The following is an 18,298-nucleotide window of genomic DNA, read 5'->3' as shown; positions in this document are numbered from 1 at the left end:
GACTTTTTATTTTCTTTTACCCTATATTTGGCATCTATTTCCTTTCATATTCTGATGGAAAATGTTGCACAATTCATGCATTTAAGTATGTTAACAGTATTTGTAGTGAGCTACAGTGCATTGCACTACTGAAGAAGTTTAATTTTACATCTTTACTTAGCTGTAAAATACACTATTTTATACAAATGAAAAGTTGAAAGCTTGGAAAAATATTTTTCTTTCTCTCTGAAACTACACAGCATCTCAGCTTGAAACACATATTTGCTGTAGGCCCCTTGTTCTTATGCCTCGGAGTATTTTTAGAGATTGACTGGAGCTGAAAGAAATGAAACTTAGTTGGATTACAATTTTCATCTCTTTTACATAGATTAAAAGAAGAAAAGGGAAAGAAAAATTAAATTTCAGTAGTTTAAATTCATATTGGTTAGCATAGCCACCTTCTTTTAAGTGAAGTTTCTACAAGACCCATACTGTTGTATTTTGTTGGCATTAGTTGAAACTTCTTTTTGATTTTTGTTGAAGTCGGGGTTTCTTATTCAATTTTAATAGGTTAATTGAAAAAATAAGTAAATATATTTAATAAGGAGAAAAATTAAATCTTTAAAACACTTTGAAGGAATTAGGTTGAGGAAAAGTGAGAAAGAAGAGTGATTTGAATAACAGAATAATAAAATATGGGAAACATTGTTTCATCATCATTATTTTATGATTATGTGCCTTATTTTATAATCAAATATGTGTGAGCAAAATGTTACACCGTGGCCTTGTGCTCATTGTGCACATGGGAAAAATGGTTATGAGGACCACAGCTTTCATACTTAAATTGCTTATATTGACATTATCATACTGAATTGTAGCACTATTTTCAGTTTTCAAATTATTTCATTTCCACAGTGATTTGTTCAGTGGAACTAAGTCTGTTTCCTGAGTTGAGCACATTTATTATTTATTTATATATGTTGCATTTAGATAGAATGTGTATCTTATATACACAATATAGAAACAATATATTTGCTTGTTTATATTTCTTTTGAAATATCCCAGCTAGATGGAATTAAACTGGTAGAAAGACCATGGATGCATGGTTTGCCTTCCACCAGTGCTTTTGTCTGCATTTTCTTTTCCTGTGTCCATATTTCTGTCAATCTCTCATGGGCGTTTGTACTTTGAACAGCAGGCAAAAGAATGACTGGAAAATACAGCACTGTTTGGTCTGCTGTTCTCCTCTGTACTAGCAACTCACAGTACAACTGGTTTTATCATTTCAGGATTGTTATTAGAGTGTGTAGTTAGGATAGGCAGAAATCCTCTGGCTGCATTTCTGTCCTGTATTTTGTTATCCTCTGTTGTGTTTCAAGTCTTAGGCCATTCAGGATAATCTGGATGGAGCTGGGGAAGAAGGAATATCTGCAGATGGCGTTCTTCTGTCAGTCTTCTAATAAAAATTCTCAACTGCAAAACAGAAATGGTTTTAAAAGAACATAGTTACTCACATCACGGACTTGCAGATGGACAAGGTGCATCACGGACCATCTGGGATAAGGTCCCACGGGTATTCATCACTTTGGAAAGAGGACCCACTTTTGGTTTCAGTATGTCATAACCTCACTCTTAGGTCTTGTTACTTCACAGGGTGCTTGAATGCAAACTGGCTCCTTTTTTGGCTCCACAATGAAGCTAGGTCATGGCACATTCAAATTTTTTAATTATTGTAGTGGTAAAGGTTGTTCATGTTAAAAGAGTCTGTGTGATGCTGCTGAAGGCAAAAGGATTTTTCTAGGGGAGGGTAAAAGGCCATTTAGGGAGAGTGAAGAATTGCAGGTTCTGAAAAACACCTGCTTTAGAAATACTGTCCTCTTAATTCATTTGGATTTTCCTGATTGCTGGGAGGAGTCACTCATAGAAATCTATCAAATCCTGTTGGGAGAGTGATCTCTTTTTTTTTTTTTTTGGAACAGACTCTCTCTCTCTCTCTCTCTCTCTCTCTCTCAATCCATGTCATAGTCTTTAGGACATTACTACCATATGATGAAACTGAATATTTTTATTGAATCTATTGTGTAGTGCCAGTGGACCTGAGTAGGAGAAACGATACTGGAGAGAACATAAAAGGAGTTCCTTTTCTCTTTAGATGGGCGTAGGAGAGTTCAATATTACCAGAAAAACTGCTTTGAACAATGCTGATAAAGAAGAGGTTTAATGAAGCTGGGGCTGTTTGTGGAAAATTAGTCCTTATTAGGGTATTATTCCTTCAGGGAGCGTTTATAATGCCGGCAGGAATGTGGGAAGAGGGGGCAGATCAGATTCCGGCACAACCTTGCAAGCTTTCAGCTGCCAATGCATGGTGCACCTGTGTGTTCCCCTGTCGGACCTCAGAGCTGGATCGAAAATCTGGCATCTGGAAGTGCGGGGAAAGATCAGGTTTTTAATTTTTGGGGAGAGGGAAAAAAATCCATCTTTTTTTTTAAAGCTTAGAATGTCTTGTATTTTACTTATTTTTAAAGGATACTGGAAACTATTTAGTGGGAATGCTTTTTAGTGGTTTGAGGTTGGGTTTTTTTCTTTTAATTTTTTTAAGCTAGTATCTTAAAGATCTCATAGTGATATGTCCAAAAAGATGAATAATACTCAGTTAAAAAATCTGGTTGGTTGGCAAGATTTGAGAAATTAATTTCATACTCTTTTGCTTATCTCAGGAAGAATGTTCTCCTTAGCAAATGCAGATTTGAACATGACAGTTTAGGCGTTTTTCTCGTTTGTGGAGGTCTGGAATAGCATCTCATTTTCAAATTGTAGTGATGTGGAGATAAAATGTAAATACTGCAGTATGAAAGTTGCCACTTTGTAACCTTGTACACCGTCACTGGTGGCTGCGATAGGAACTTGCAAATTTTAAGTGCATGTAATTTACATTGCTTGGATTTAACTGTTTTGTAATTACACTTTGATTTGTATTTTTTTATCAGACGTGGTGGGGTGGTTAAGCTGTGCTGCTTAGGAACTTCCATGTGAGTAATTTCTTGGTATAAAGTTGTGCTTATTAAATGCAGGGATTTTCTCTCTTTTGGAGTTTAAAAGTTTTTCGATTTGGCATCTGTAGCTTATTTCTTGCAGTCTACTTAATTGAATAGCTTCTCTGTTTATCTTAAAATGCAGATAAATGGCTTTCAGCGCAGTGTTTATAGCTTAATAGTTCCTGAAATGAGAGTCAACATTATCTCCTAGACTCTACTAGTCATAACTAATGATCCCTCTGCTTACACTGTTGAGCAAGCCAGGAGACACTGAACTCTGCAGAGAGCAAGGGCCCTGTGCAGTGGGAGGATAGTTTGTATGTGATGGCGCCTGCTAGACAAGGCTTTCATGGCTCAGTAGTGTTAATTGGGAGCCAAAATTTGTCCTTGGCTACCTCTAACCTCCAACCTCCTGTTACTGAACTCTTCTAGGAATACGGATACAAACCTGAGGGGGATTTGACAGCACACAGTATTCTCCCTTCCCTCATCATTTAAGGTGAATAGTATCAGATTGCTCTTACATTTGCTTCAGTTTTGCCCATCGGAGCACATTTTGCAACAAAAAGTCTTTGCAGAAATTTGGTGTATTTTAATGTTCCAAACATCACTGGCAGGCAGCCTAACAAAGGCATTGTGTTGAGGCCTGGAAGAGGATGAGAAAATAATTAGGCAGCTGGCAATTACTATATTTTGTTCTAGTCCTTTTTATATGACATTTAAATTTGTTAATGAAAGAAAAATGATTTTTTTTAAATTTTCCTGACCTTTGGCTTAGTTGTGAATGGAGAGTGGTAGGCTTTCCTTTTTAATAGAGTTAAGGGCATGCTCTGGGAAGAGAGAATGGAAAGGAAGGAAAGAAGGTCACTCAAGTGGATTTACCACCTATCAGTAGTGCTCCATTATTATTACCGTGAGAACCAAAGATCCTTGCTTATGCATCAAATTAAAATAATATGGGGAGCAACGATGCCTCATGGTGTTAGGGGTTAATATTCTTCTACATTCTGTCAGCTCGTCAATATGGCCTTTTCGTTAGTTTTTTAACTTGCAAGAGGAGTATTTATTTGAAATCGCAGATGTAGGTGTTGTGAGGTGGTTATCACCCTTGAAGTATTTCAGCCAGCACAGTGTTCTGGTTTCAAAGAGGCAATCTATCAAGAAGCTTTGGCTGGCTTTAGGTGAAGTTCAGCTAGCGATATACAAAACAGTCTATGTCCCTAATTCCTGTGTCTCCACAGGCCATCTAGTCCACTGTTTTGAGAGCTAATTAAATGTAAACACCTAGGTGTGTGACTGGTTGTATATGAAAGCTGTTCCTACTTAAAGACACTTATATCAGTCTTGTTTATGCTCCAGCTTCCATGCTTTTCATTGTTTCTATGAGTTTTCATGTTATCTTTAAAGTAGGTTTTGAGGTTTGTGTTGGCAGAACAGCAGGCTGGTACAGAGCACAGTCTGGGTAACACCACATGCACTGCAAAGGCCACAGTGTACCAAGAAAGCAAATCCAAAAGTTTTAAAGTTTCAAATTCAAAAGTTATAAGTAGTTATGACTACTTGCAACTACTTACAGCTTTCTGCTTAAAACTCTGAAGCTGATTTTGTTGGACATGGCCATGAATGAGCTCCAGGAGACACAAGGCAGAAGGAGCAGGATGCCCTCCGAGAGTTAAAGAGAGGAATGTGATTGCTGCCAGGAGCACCAAGCAGTTTCTAGCGGGACCATGATTCAACATTGTTTTGGCAGAAATTTAGACATCATCTATCTTTTTCACTTGGTACATGTGGTCTTGATAGAGTTGCAGGTAGTTCTCTAAACTAGGGATGAATCAGGAACAGACTAGAGTATGGAGGAGGAAAAATTTAGCCATTGCCTCTGCTAGTATCAGATAGCTTTAAAAAAAGCATGTGTAAGGCTCCAAAAAAGGAATTAAGTATTTGAAAAAATAAAAAAAAACCACTTGTAAATTTTTTGAAAGAGGAAATTGGAGGCAGCTTTCTTATTTTGATTTTATGTTGTATAAAGTGTTGTTTCTTACTTTTTACTCTGTGATCTAATCAAACATCTAGATATCCTGCTTGTTTCAGTCAGAATCTTGAAGAGTTAGCTCTTGTATAAGAAACCAGTTGAAAGTTCATATAGGTCCAGATTACTTACAAGCATTTTTTCATAGGAATAAAGCTCCTGTTTCTTTGGAAATAATCCCATTGGTAAACAGCAGCTGCAATAAACCTTCCACCAAGAAATTTGATATATAGTTCTGAGTGTGCAGTTATCTCTTTTTTTCATCACCAGTTTCCAAACGTAGAATTAGATTAGGGAATGATGGAGCAGAAACTGAAGTATCATTTTGTAAAGAACATTTCAGTACAAATGCTGGGAGTGTGTTGTGACTGCAATGTATGATGTTTACAGCTCAGGATCAGAAAGAAACATTAGTAACAGCATCTGGTGGTCATCTCTGACACATGCTACCATGGAAATGATAGATGTTACGTAGAGGAGGTGTGGTATTTTATGACCATATTATCTGGAATAAATTCTGATTACCTGATTAAGTTAACTAAATTATTTCAAGTATCTGAAATAATAATCATCTGTGTGGTTTTGTTTTTAAATAATACTGGTTTGTTTTATAAAAATATGTGTGGATCACAATTACAGGGAATTTTAACAGTGGTTAGTCAACTTGCGCAGCAAATATCAGGATCATAAAATGCTCTCAATGGCTGTGTACTCTACCTTGAAATGAAATTCCTGCTATTTTTCCATGATGGGGCCAAATTTTGATGCTGTTTGATGTAGTTTATCAAGTTCCTGTGTTTTTTGTTTGTTTGGTTTTAGTTTTGGGTTTATTTTTTTCTCTTTGTTGTTTGTGTGTGGTTTTGGGGGGTTTTTTGGCTGTTGTTTCTTGGTGGTTTGTTTTGGTTTTGTGGGGGTTTTCTGGTTTTCTTTTTTTTTTGTGATGTGCTATGATAAAGCCTATGTATCCTAGTAGTAACTTCACGACCTCTTTGCTGGCTCTTTCTCTGAAAAAAAAAATCCTAAATTGCTGGTTGCACGCCATTTCTTTTCATAGTCTGTTCTCAGTTGGCATTTTTTGTACCTTAAGAAGCCTAAAACCCCATCAAAACCTTCTTGTGATTGCTCTCATCGACAAATACACATTGGATTGGGCAAATGAGGGCCAGGCCACTGTGGTGTATCCTGTATCACAAGCAGTCCCACTTTAAAGGGAGGTGAGGAGCAGAAGGCTCCAGCTTCAGTGTGCATTTTATATACTGACCTTGGAAGGCATTGCCAACCATCTGGAAAGAGTTAGAAATTCTGTATTGCTCAGGATCTTTGTTTGATTTGTAATTCCAGGATTTTCTTTTCCTTTTGCCTTTTTACTGTCACATCCTATGCAGCCTGAATGCCCCTTTGCGCCTGGCTGAAATAATATTGTTTGCCAGCTTACAATCAAAGCGAGCACAGAGGGAAACAGCTGAGCCGTATTAAGCAGAGGCAGTCTGGACTACATTTCTTTGCTGCTGAATAACACGCCACAGGTGCAGGATTAGCCCGGCCTGCGGTGCTGTGTTTGCTTAGTAGAGCCACGCTCTGCCTCCTCACATGACTCTCATCCTCGGGGAATCTGGCAGCGATGTAGCGAGCACGCCGAAACTCCGTGTAAGTAGAAGGCTTTAGCTTTTCAGCTCACAAAGCACTTGTGCTTCCCCTGCCCTCGTCTTTCCCTTTTTCTTCTTTTTTTCTTTCTTTTATTTTCTTTTTCATTTTTTTTAAGCCTGGTTTGAGCAGAACACTTAAGAGGCTGGGGAAAAAAAAAAAGTCAAACAGTGAAGTTCGGTGTGTTCTTCGGGAAGGTCAGAGAGGGACTGAAGAAAGAGCAGTGTTGCCGGCGTGCTGGCAAGATGTGGGGCAGCAGGGAGCCAGCTGCTCGTGGTGCACAGGGTCTGGTGTCTGCCGCTTTGGCTCCTGCAGGGACACACACACTGGAGATTTCCTATCCATTCACTTGGACTGGGGGTCAGGGTTTGTGCAGTGTCAGGAGCCTGATGCAAGCCTTTAGGTGCACTTTGGTTGGTTTAGATTTAATGAGAAAGGTGATAGATTTACAGAGAAAATACTGCAGATAAAACAAAAGGTTTCCTGTTACCCTTTTTGGTGAGGATTGAGGAAAAAGAGATTTTTAGAACTAGTACTTGGAAATCAGCCTGATCTTGAACTTAAAAGGATGAAAAATCACTTTTTCTTCTTTATATTAACCTTTGGATTTGTAGTTAATTTAAAAATAAATGTTTTGGCAGGAGTAGGCTAATTCTGATGCCAGGTTTGCATTGTGGCCCTGAATTTCAGAGGTGGTACGGGTTTTAGCCCTAGTGGTAGTCACCCCTCTGTCTAACTTTGGTGATATATAGTGCTTGTGTATGTCAGTAAAATTATTAAAATGTTGCATCTGTTCTATACATTTCAAATGCTAGTTAACTGGAAAAATAGCCAAATAATAAAAACACATGTACTTTTTCTCCTACTCATTGCTGTTCCTGTCTGCATGGACACTGAAAAAAAAAGTTTTACATTTGATGAGAATTGTGGAGAAATCTGTAGAGAATGAAAGAAAGGTGGTCATGCATTTCTTGAAAACTTCTGGTCGAGGAGAAGAGCACATGGGATGTGAGTTTGCCAAGGGTGTTTGCAGTGCACGTTTCTTGGGTTTTGAGGTTGTGTATGAAGTGTAGTTGTGAAGTTACATGTGTGTGACATTGGGAAAAAAGCAAAGCAGGCAAACTCAGTGGGGCTGAGGGCTGGTTCCTCCACTCGCAGAGGCCCAAGTGTGTGGGTGAGCATGAAAGCCTGTTGGTGGGCACTGGTTGATGGGTTGGTGGCAGTGTCACTGGCATGGGTGGCACACACCTCCTTCCTGCCCAGAGATGAGCTCTGGAGCATTCAGAGAGGGAAATGCTTTTAGGCTGCTCAAACACTTCTGGAAAACTGTAGTGCTTATGTCTGTGGTCAAAATTCATTATTGTTGTTTCATGCGTGCGATTAATTTTGGTTTGCAGTAGAGATGCTTTCCTCCCCTTCTGAATGGATTTGTTTGTTTTCTGTCAAAGTGAATAAGTCAATGACACTTTTTGTGGCATTCAGCCGTGTTTGCAGAAGATAAGGTTTTGTGCCTCAGCCCTCGTTCATGAGCACAAAGATCTTCTTCATGGTTATGGTTTCCACACATGCAGTTCAAACGGCTGCACAGCGTGTGTGGTGAGGCCAACAGTAGCAGCAGTCAGTTCAATGCCGTCCCTGCCTTGGCAGCATAACAGGGCAGCAATTTACACTGTCACTTGTTCAGTTGCTTAAAACTCTGCTTGGCCTGGTGACCTGTCAGGGTGGCATTTGCCTTCAGGCAGAAAAATTCCTGGAGATCCTTGAGCATTTCGTTCAGCAACAGTTAGTTGCTGAGAGTGTCGTAAACACGTGGGATTTTGGGAAACAGATGGCATTAATCCATGAAAAATTATCAAAATACTAGTTGTTGGGTTTTTTTGACATCAAATAATCTGTCCTAGAAGATGGACAGGCACTTAAGGAAAAGTTGGAAGGGCAATTGGTAGGAAGCATCATCATCCCCATGATTTGGGAAGAAAGATAAATTAATCAATAATCCGAGTTTAAAGGAAGTTATATATATATGGCCACAGAATTTGAAAAAAAAAACAACCAAACACAAACATTAAAAATATAGCATGCTTATAACCATAACAGCTCTATGACAGTTCTGGTTTTGTGACTGTCAGCACTATTTAATTTGTTCTTACGAGAAGAGTAAAAGGGAATGACAGCAATGTAGCAGAAATTAGAAAAGCGTTGGTAATTTATGAAGTAAATTTATGAAGTAAATGCTGTTTAGGCTGAGCTTGGGTTATGTCACATTTACTCCTGAACAGACAAACCCAGTCAGTCAGAAGGGCACCAGCACCTCTGAATAGTGTTGGCACTGGTTTCTGCAAGCATGGCAAGTGCACATGCTAATTATATTTTAATATCCAGGTGCAGTCTTTGATCTTGAGGTGAGAATGGCTAGCTGGTATTTTTATCTTCCAGGCACTATTTTTGTCTCAACTGCATGGTGCACTTGTGTTTCTTCTCTTTTGGAAAGGCAACAGGAGTGGCAGTGATTTATTAAACATATCTAAGAGATCCATGAGGTCAAAGCTGTCTCTTGCTGTTTCATTTAAATTCCATTGTCTGAATCCCTCAATCTCAATATCATCTGAAATGATAATAAGTAAAAATCTGCAGCTTGCCCAGTGCAATCTCTGCTGCTTTCCTAAAGATCAGATAGCAAAGCATGGATTAGTAGCAATGGTATCACATTGCATTGCTTCCCATCTGTGTATTCTTTCCCCTGTTGCTGCTGTTCAGGAGAGTTTTCAAGATCGCTTGTAGTGACATTTGTATTATCTCTTGGTGATCACATTTGGTGTTTGCTGCTTGGAACTGCAAGTATATGTGGTGATTTGCAGCTTAGAAATAACTACCTTGGGATGTTAGCAACAATCTTCCTATATTTTTTTTAAAAAACTTTTTTTTAAAATGTAGAGTGTGGCACAGGCTGTGCTGTTTGTTAATATCCAAATTGCCTTCTTGACATATTTGTGTCCTAATTTCTATCCCCTGTTTTGAGCATAATTTAACTTTAGTGAATCTATGTTGACTACTCCTGATCATTTTTTTGTCATTCATATTGACAGAGATGACCTCTGGAATGAGGTGCTCCATCATTCTCCTTTCACAGAATATTCTGACTTGGAAGGGATCCTCAAGGATCATCAAGCCCAACTCTTGAGTGAATGGCCCACATGGGACCACAAGGGACCAAACCCACCACCTCGGTGTTATTAGCACTGTGCTCTGTCCAAGTGAGCTGATCTCAGGCATTAAAGTCAGGCTAACTGGCCAGTAGGTCCCTGGCTCCTCCCTCCTGCCCTGTTTGAAAACTGGGGTGACATTTGCTTTCTTCCAGTTCTCATGCATCTCTGTAGGTTGCCACAACCTAGCAAAGATGATAATGAGTAGACTCATTCTGGTGTGCGCCAGCTCTCTCACCACTCATAGATGTGTCCTGTTAGGGCCTATGGACTTGAGGATATCAAATCTGTCTAGGTGTTCTCTAATCCAATCCTCCTTGACAAAGGGAATGTTTTCCTTAAAGCATTCCTTCTGAGTCAGAGATTCCTGAGGGATGGTCTTGATGCTGAAGACAGATGCAAAGGTGACCTTCAGTCTCTGTTCCTCTGTGTCCAGAAGAATCAGTCATTCTCACACTGGTCTTTGGATCTCACCCTAGTATTTATGAAGTATTTGCATTTAATTGTTCCAGATTGATAGCACCAACACATTTACCTTTGCTGGGTAAAATACAGCTCTTGAAAAAGGATTAAAAATAAATAAATTGTGTGGGTATCTGAATGAGAATTATGTGAACTACCGGCTTGCTCTTATTTGCAAATATTAAAGACTAACTAACATTTTAAAAGCTTTTATTTACATTTACACATTGAACCAAGGAATTGTAGAAGGTAGAATTAGGCAAAATGTTTGACACAGCTGGGGAATATTAATGGAGAATTATAGTGGATAGTGACTGACTTTACTGAGTCCACGCTGACAGGATAAAATACTTTGCATGCACTTTCCTATGGAAATTTTAAAGTTGTCTTTCTTTTCTACTTTTTTTTTACATTGTGTTGTTACATGCTATAAAAATGTGCCAACCAATTCCCATTTTCTTCCAAATGAATAATATGTCAAAGATTAACTGTGGGCATCAGAAATGAGAGGAAAACAGACAGCAAATGACATGTGCATTTTCCATGGGCTGTGTTACCAGAGAAGCCTTTGTGTTTGTAAGTTTGAGTAGTATGAAATGGGTATTAGTTTGGAGGGTCTTTACTCAGTGTCTTTGTCACAGCTTGTTACATTACATACTAAACTTTTTAGCTAATAATTCTGAAAAATAAAGACATCATTTAAAGTCATGCTGGATGCTTGTAGCTATATTGACACTCAGTGGCAATTCTATGAATATGGACAGGAACAGTTTTTAAGAAAACTGCTTTGACAGGTTGTTTAAAAGCATATTTTATTTTAAACCTTGTTTGCATTATGAATAGAAACAAAACCACCCCAAATTTTGAAATCTAGAGATGAGAAGGAGCAACTTGTAGGTTCTCTGTATTTTGTTTTACAGAAAATCCAGCATAGGTGGGAAATGGTGCAAATCATACATAAGCCCTACAATATGACATTCTTTGTAGTATGTCAGTTTGTTACAGTGGATGTATATCAAGGTACAGCTATTTTCAAGCATGGATTGATACCAATCTCAGTTTGGACTCACTAGTGCAATATAGCCACACACTGAAAAGCAAAGTGTGCTGTTCTTGTTTTTTTCTGCTGTATTAATGCCAGACTTTGTTTACTGTAGTTTTGGATCAAAAATATGAAGGTCTCAGTATCTGATACTTCCTTGAGTTTTATGGTAGCCTTGAATATCCAGCAAAAGGAAACTGTCATGATCCAGTTTTCCTTCTCTGTTACGTAATTATCACCAATAAAAAAGTGTTTTACTGTTACCTCTTAACTGTTTTACACAGTAGATCAGGCTGAGTTAAGAGGTGTAATTTATTTCAAGTCTTTTAACTGTGCTGTGTTTTCATTGCTGACTATTTGCCAAAAAATATCCCATGGAAATTCTTTTATCTGGGAGCTGTAAAGTACAGTGAGTTAGCAGTAACTTATTTCCCTTTCTCCTAAAACAATCATGTTGATGGTATGACCCTGGCTTGGTGGGAAGTCATCAGACTGTGGTTTATGATATGGCATAGGAAACTCCAGCAGAGTGTTGCAAGATAGTTTTTTACTTTAATAAAAGTCTGTTTTGAGGAAAAGCACACTATGTAGGTTAGTGCAGGACATCTCGTGGTTTAAAATTTCCATCTTAACTATTTGATCAAGTTGACTGATTTTCTTCTCAGGTTTGCATTGTTTTGGTTTGTTTTCAGTTTTGATTTAGACACTTTTGTATGAATATCCTTAATTTCCATTTTAAAGGAGCAGTTGAAGTATGTTGAAAGAAGTTATTCCATGATGTATAGAGCTTCTTTGGTGTGTGCCTTACCTGAAGCAGTAAGCCTTGCTCCTAGTCAGAGAGTGCTGTGACCAGATGTTGTTATTAGACTGCGAAAATGTGAATGGATGGTATTGAATTTTTTTTTTTTTTTTTTTTTTTTTTTTTACTTGGCATCTGTCTGGGGAAGGAGCAAGTCTGACTTCTGCTCCTTACGAATCCCTGCAAGGTCATGACAGATTTGCTTTTTTCACTGCATAGACAGCACATAAATCTCACAGCTGTGGCACAGAAATCAATCTGTTAAGATAACTATTGCTAATTCTTCATCCTTCAGGAACAGGATGGCTTAAAATTCAAACCACAGAATACAGAGAAACAGAGTAAAGAGCTTTTCACCTCCTACATTACCAGACTTGTTGAATCGGAGCAGTGCCCAGAAGTCATTACCATCCAATGGCTATGGGCCAGTATGGAATGAGTCACTGGGTTTTATCCAGATTCTAGTGGAGAAATTTCTGTCCAAATCACATAACTATGGCTGCAGTTGGCAGGGGTTGAAGTACTTGTTGGCAGCCATGGCAGAGAGTTTGAAGACTGAGTGTACATGGAGAGACTGGCTCTCGAGATCAGATTTTTTTCCTGCACCTACGGGGCCCAATGTTAAGCTTAAATAGGTAATTTTCTTTTGTGTGCGAGGTACCACTGCCTGCAGATCTGTCAAACCAACAAACAACAACATTGTTTAAAACCAAGTTAGAATTCATCCTTATGGTTACTTCATTGTCATTGTGGAGTGGGGGTCTATGATGCTTCTCACTCAATTTTAAAAATTAGAGGAGAACTCCCTGAAATGCCATGAACAGGTTTGTCACATGACAAAGTATTTTGTTGCAAATCTTAGTGCTGATAGATGGAAAACTATATACAAGAAGGATTATTTGTTGACACTGAAGGTTAGTAGGGGTTTAAATTAGACATGAACATTACCCTGTATGACCATGAGAATTACTTTCATTTTACAACACTTTGTTTTCATTGTTTTCCTTCTCATGGATTCAGGATCTTTGTAGATGTTCCTTTCTGTAAAGGACCCTAAAGCATGCAGGGAGAGACACAGTAATACATGGAAAAAACAAAGCAGTGGCATGCTGCACACAGTCCCCATTCTCAGGTAGAGATTCTTAACAGAGGCCATCACATCACAGTTTTCAGTCGTCCCAGTCCTAGAGAGAAAAATATTTCTCAGGAGTAGCACTCCAAAGAGATATCAAAGCTCTGGCAGCTGACTTTCAGTCTTTGTGTTGGATGGTGCTTTGTACATGCTGGTGAATTTTAGTGGAAAAATAGAGTTAAGCTGAGAAACTCAGCTGAACTTGATGAATCGATATCAGTCTGATGATGAACTTCAGGTGCTGAACTGCATTGATGAATTCCCTGATGGAATCAGTAAGTTCCTCAGCAGACTAAAATAACCTTATTTTTGATACCATTGTTTTTCTGCAGTTCTCCCAAGCTGTGCTCAGTGTGTCAGGGATGGGAAGCTGACCATGAGCCGACTGCAACAGAGTAGGCTACAACAAAGAAGCAGCCAAGCTTAAATAGCCTGAAATCTCTTGCTTTCAGGGCTCTAGGAGAGCTTTCAAAACCCAAAGGGCTTCTAAACCCTAGACAGAGCCAGGTCTGCATGATCAGCATGGGCTTGTTACAGAACAGGAGCAAATGCAAGATGAACAAGCTGTTCACCATCCCAAACTGTGCTTTCCACACCTGAAATCAGGAGGAACTTGTTGCCAAGCTGAAAATTCTCCCCACTTCTCTTGTGAATTCCTTGCTATACATTTCCTTTTGGGGAAGGGACTGCTGGGAAACCTTTCTGCGCTGAAGTCAAGCAGACACAGAAGTCAAGAGACCTTGTTGAAACTCAGCTTTGAGTGGGAGAAGAGTTCTTGCATGCTCCATGGTTATCTGCTGGGTGAGACACCTGAATTTCAGAGGCAAAAGATGTGCTCATTTTAGTTAGCAGCCAGGAAATGAAAGGAGCAAGAGAATAGAGTGAGAAAAGTTTTACATTTTAGAAGACAGAAAAGAGCTTGATTGAAAGTGTCTTATTCCTGCCTGTTTTAGTTTTATTTGATTTAATATATTTGACACTGAGCTGCAATGATTTTGCAGAAGTTCTGACTCTGGGCATTAGGTGGAAACAAAATACTAGGCTGCTTTGCTAGTTTCAACTCTTGGATGGAAGCTGTAAATTTGAATGCCAGCCTATCTGTCTTAAATTTTTCCAAGCTACATCTCTAAATAGCCACCTGCAATGCTTTGATGGTACTTCAGGTTTTTGATTCCAATTCAGTAATCTCCACCCATCTTTATTATATCTGAGAGTGCAACCAGGTCTAGGGGTGGAAGCTGTTGTTTATGGCAAGTTTTGCAGAAGCTGTTCATGATCACATCGCTGGCAAGTGATGGCCACAGATGATGTTGGGGCATGAATGTCTTATATGCTTGTTGGAAAAATGAATGGTCTATGGTTGTATATATTATGAGGATGGTATTCAGCTGCCTAAATTTCACATATTCAGGCACCATCAAATGTGTAATGAAACCTTTCCCCCTTTTAAGAAGTGTAAGAAGCTTATGTCTTAACACTCCTTGTTGGGGAAAGATCCCTGCTAAAAGTGCAGGTAGCTTGTAGAAAGAGCTGTGGAAATGATGTACAGAGCAATCTATTACACTCATGAGCTAGCAGTACACTTGGTTGTCTCATGAGCCTGAAGTCTGAAAATCCTTGACAGGAATATTAATAGCTGAACATTCCCCATCACAATGATAATAAAGTAATACTGAAAAAAAAAATGGTTGTTTGAAAGAGAATTTAGGTAATCCCTAATCCTGTGACCCAGAGAGGAAATATCTGTTGACATTAATTTGTTATGCACAGGCTGTCTAATCATATTAGGAGAAACAAACAACAGTGCATTGTTTTCCTCTAATTTAAGCATCTACTTCATCTTAAGGTACAGCTGCAAGTACACAACAACACACACACACAATGTATCTTGAGTGGATTCATGCATTTAGTTCTGATTTTGCCAAATGTTAGTGAAAACAGTATGGGACTGACAGCCAGTTGTGTCGTGAATCCAGTTTATATCTTCATGCTGGGCACAAGGGTTACAAGCCTATGGTTTGTATATGTTTTATAACTGGTTGTCTGGTTTGACTTTAGAAAGAGGTGAGCTAATCCAGAAGCCAGTTGGTTTCAGTGGCATACAGAGGTACTGAGCAAATGTCAAGCGGTACAAGTTTTGTGTTTCATAGGAGTATTAGTCTAGCATGGTGAATGATTCTCTTTCATGTGTATCACCCTAATATTATTGATATACCTCTTGTGCAAGTAATGTGCAAGGAGTGGAAGGGCTATAGTGTTAAAAAGGCTAGCACTCCTCTAAATGCAGTGTTCCTACATGCAAAGCCCCACTTCTCCCAGCACTAACAAGTTACAGCTTTTTTTTTTTTTTTACTTTACTGGGGATAAGCTTGCATTGTCTCATGTTACACTGCAGAAAACTAAAGCCTGTCTGCCAGTTGTTGTTCATAATGCCTATCCTGCACTACCAGAGCTGGCACAGGAAAGGAGGGATATGCAGCTGGAGGCATGATGTGCCCTGGCTGGTCCCATGCTCCCAGGAGTCCAGACTGGAACTGGGAGTCCGGACTCCTGGGAGTCCAGTCCTCCTAAGGGCAAGGACTGGTAGAACAGCCCCGTGCTTCCTCCGGCCTTTCCCTGCTTCAGTGTCGTTCAGCCTCACTCTCATCACCTCAGTTGTAGATTGCAATCCAAGCCCTGAAGTGTAGCTGCTTGTCCCCATCCGCTCTGCCTGTTTGCCCACCCTATCTCTGTAGGGACCTAAAAAAGATACAATTTTTTTTTCATCAGCTCCACAAATCAGTCCTAATGATGGAGATTTGGGAAAATTTTAGAGTAAAGGGCAATCAAAATAATTATAATAGCAGATTTGGGATTTTTTTTGAGTAAAGGGCAGTCAAAATAATTATAATACCAATTGTTTTAAAGACCTAACGCTAAATCAAGAACTTCAAGCCTGCTGTTCAGCTACTCTGTTGGAGACAGCTGCTTGTAAGTGACCCTTTGGTAAGATTTCTTACAGGGAACCAAAAGAAGAGTGAGGAACTGCTGGTTGAAGCTTTTCATGCTAATCTCATTTTTGTCTTTGAGGCTTAAAATTTTCACAAGGACTGAAAGCTGATATTTATGAGTAGAGCTAGGGGAAGGAGGTTGCTTAAACAGCTCCTAGCCTATCACCAACATCTCCAGCTGTACTCCACCAGCTCCATGGAGATTCAGTACTCTGATATTTTTAGAAATAATCACCTCCATATATTTCAGCATTCAGATGAATGCAAGTTCATCTGAAACCACTTTTTTTTTTTTTTACTTTATTTATAGACTTTACTTTTACAGAAATGAGCTCTTTCCCTTGTTTTCCAAGCAGTGCTTTTGCAAATCAGTGACAGAATGTGCTGTTGGATTTGAAAGAACATCGCTTTCTTTTAAGACTTTGTTAAATTGTATGCCCGTGTTCTGTTCTGCCTGGAGTACCATAAATCCCACTGATTTTTATGGGGTTCAATGAATGTAGCTCTTCTGCAGAGATAAAAACTCAAAGGTGTAAGCAAGGATTTGACCTGTGTAATGCAATAGAAGAAAAGCTGTACTGTGCAATATATAATAATAAAAGCACAGTATATCTCTTGGCAGTGGCAGAACTCGAACATCAGTACCTTTGATCTAATACCACCAAGGTCCAATAAGCCTCAACCATGGTGGCCATTTCAAACTCCAGAAAAACACTCTGTGATGAATGGTCATCTCAAATAACTTTATTAAATTTCTATAGGTAGAAGTAGTTTAAAGCCTTCGTTTCAATTCTTGCAATACAGCCTAGAACTGTTTGTTTTTCTTCCTCTCTTACAGCCAGTTTTCTAAACAACATGGCCTTGCGAAGTTCTGGCAAGCTGAGCATGGAGACCAGGAAAGATGGTGAGAGTACGGCCCCTGCTCCTCCTCAGAAGAAGCTGTCCTGCCAGTGCCACCACCACTGCCCTGAGGACTCGGTCAACAACACTTGCAGGTTTGTGGGACAGGTATCTGGTGACTGATGATACAGGGCAAAACATACTTGTGGTAGCTCAGAAATCCCAAGTTGGGTGTCACAGTTTTTGTTTAAGCAGAGAGTGATATGTGAATGAGTTGGTTTTCACTGTGTCTAAAAATCAGAAGTAATTTTTACTTAGATATCAGCTGCATGGTTGTTGTTTCTTGTTGTTTTGTTTTGTTAGGGCATACACATATTTATCATTTTAGATAATACTTGTTTTAATGCATTGCATATGGAATATTCTGAAGATTGAACTTTGTTTTTAAAGGAGCATACAGTTAATGAGAGGAGACCTAATGGAGATATATTGAAATGTCAATAAATATTTATAAATTTATAATCATTCTCAATAGAATACTATTTATAAGAACCTTGGTCTTTGTGTCTGCAGTAGTTGTATCTGTAGGTCCTTAAGGCTTCGGGTTTTGGGGTTTTTTTTTATTTCCAAGCTAAAAGGAAAACTATATTGAGGTGAAGTGCTGAGTATTTTTGTCTACTAGCTGTAGCCTTCTGTTTAATTTTGGGCTTAGAGTACTACAGATTTCTCATTTGGGTTGGATTCTGCTTCCTCAGGACCTTTTGGCTCCCTGGGGGAGAGGCAGGCCCAGATGTGCACAATCTCCTTGAAGGCTCAGCACCAGTCTATGTTGCACTGGCTGAAGCAAGCAGAGGTGACTCAGGGTACCTGTGGGAGGACCAAGCTGCTGTTCCCCTACCCAAAAGCAGCTCTTGCTGGACACGTACAACTGCCCTTGAGTGAAGGTTGAATGAACCTCTGTCTTGGCTTGAGGTGCAGGTACAGTTTGCTTTAGCTGCAGCAAAGTTGGGCTGAGCTCTTCATGTTCCATATGAGGGATTTAAACTTCTCTGCTTGGCTAGGGCAGGTGGGATACTGGAGATACCAACTCTCAGCCAATAGCCTGTGGGAGTCAGAGAAGCATCGAAGCGGGGCACAGATGTG

At 39.2% G+C, this 18,298-nt stretch overlaps 1 protein-coding gene across 7 annotated transcripts in view; it reads left to right on the top strand.

The window, feature by feature from the left end:
* BMPR1B (bone morphogenetic protein receptor type 1B) overlaps positions 1 to 18,298 on the top strand; it is a 230,949-nt gene that overhangs the window by 183,588 nt on the left and 29,063 nt on the right. For all 7 annotated transcript variants that reach the window (XM_068187541.1, XM_068187543.1, XM_068187542.1 and 4 more), the window contains one exon: positions 17,154 to 17,310. In XM_068187541.1, the coding sequence (XP_068043642.1) occupies positions 17,171 to 17,310 (140 nt within the window). In that variant the 5' untranslated portion in view covers positions 17,154 to 17,170. The remainder of the gene's footprint in view (positions 1 to 17,153; positions 17,311 to 18,298) is intronic.

The sequence above is a fragment of the Anomalospiza imberbis genome, chromosome 4 (assembly GCF_031753505.1).
Source record: "Anomalospiza imberbis isolate Cuckoo-Finch-1a 21T00152 chromosome 4, ASM3175350v1, whole genome shotgun sequence".
NCBI classification, from domain to species: domain Eukaryota; kingdom Metazoa; phylum Chordata; class Aves; order Passeriformes; family Viduidae; genus Anomalospiza; species Anomalospiza imberbis.
Note: the sequence above shows the minus strand (reverse complement) of the source record. Positions and strands in the feature narration are given on the sequence as shown.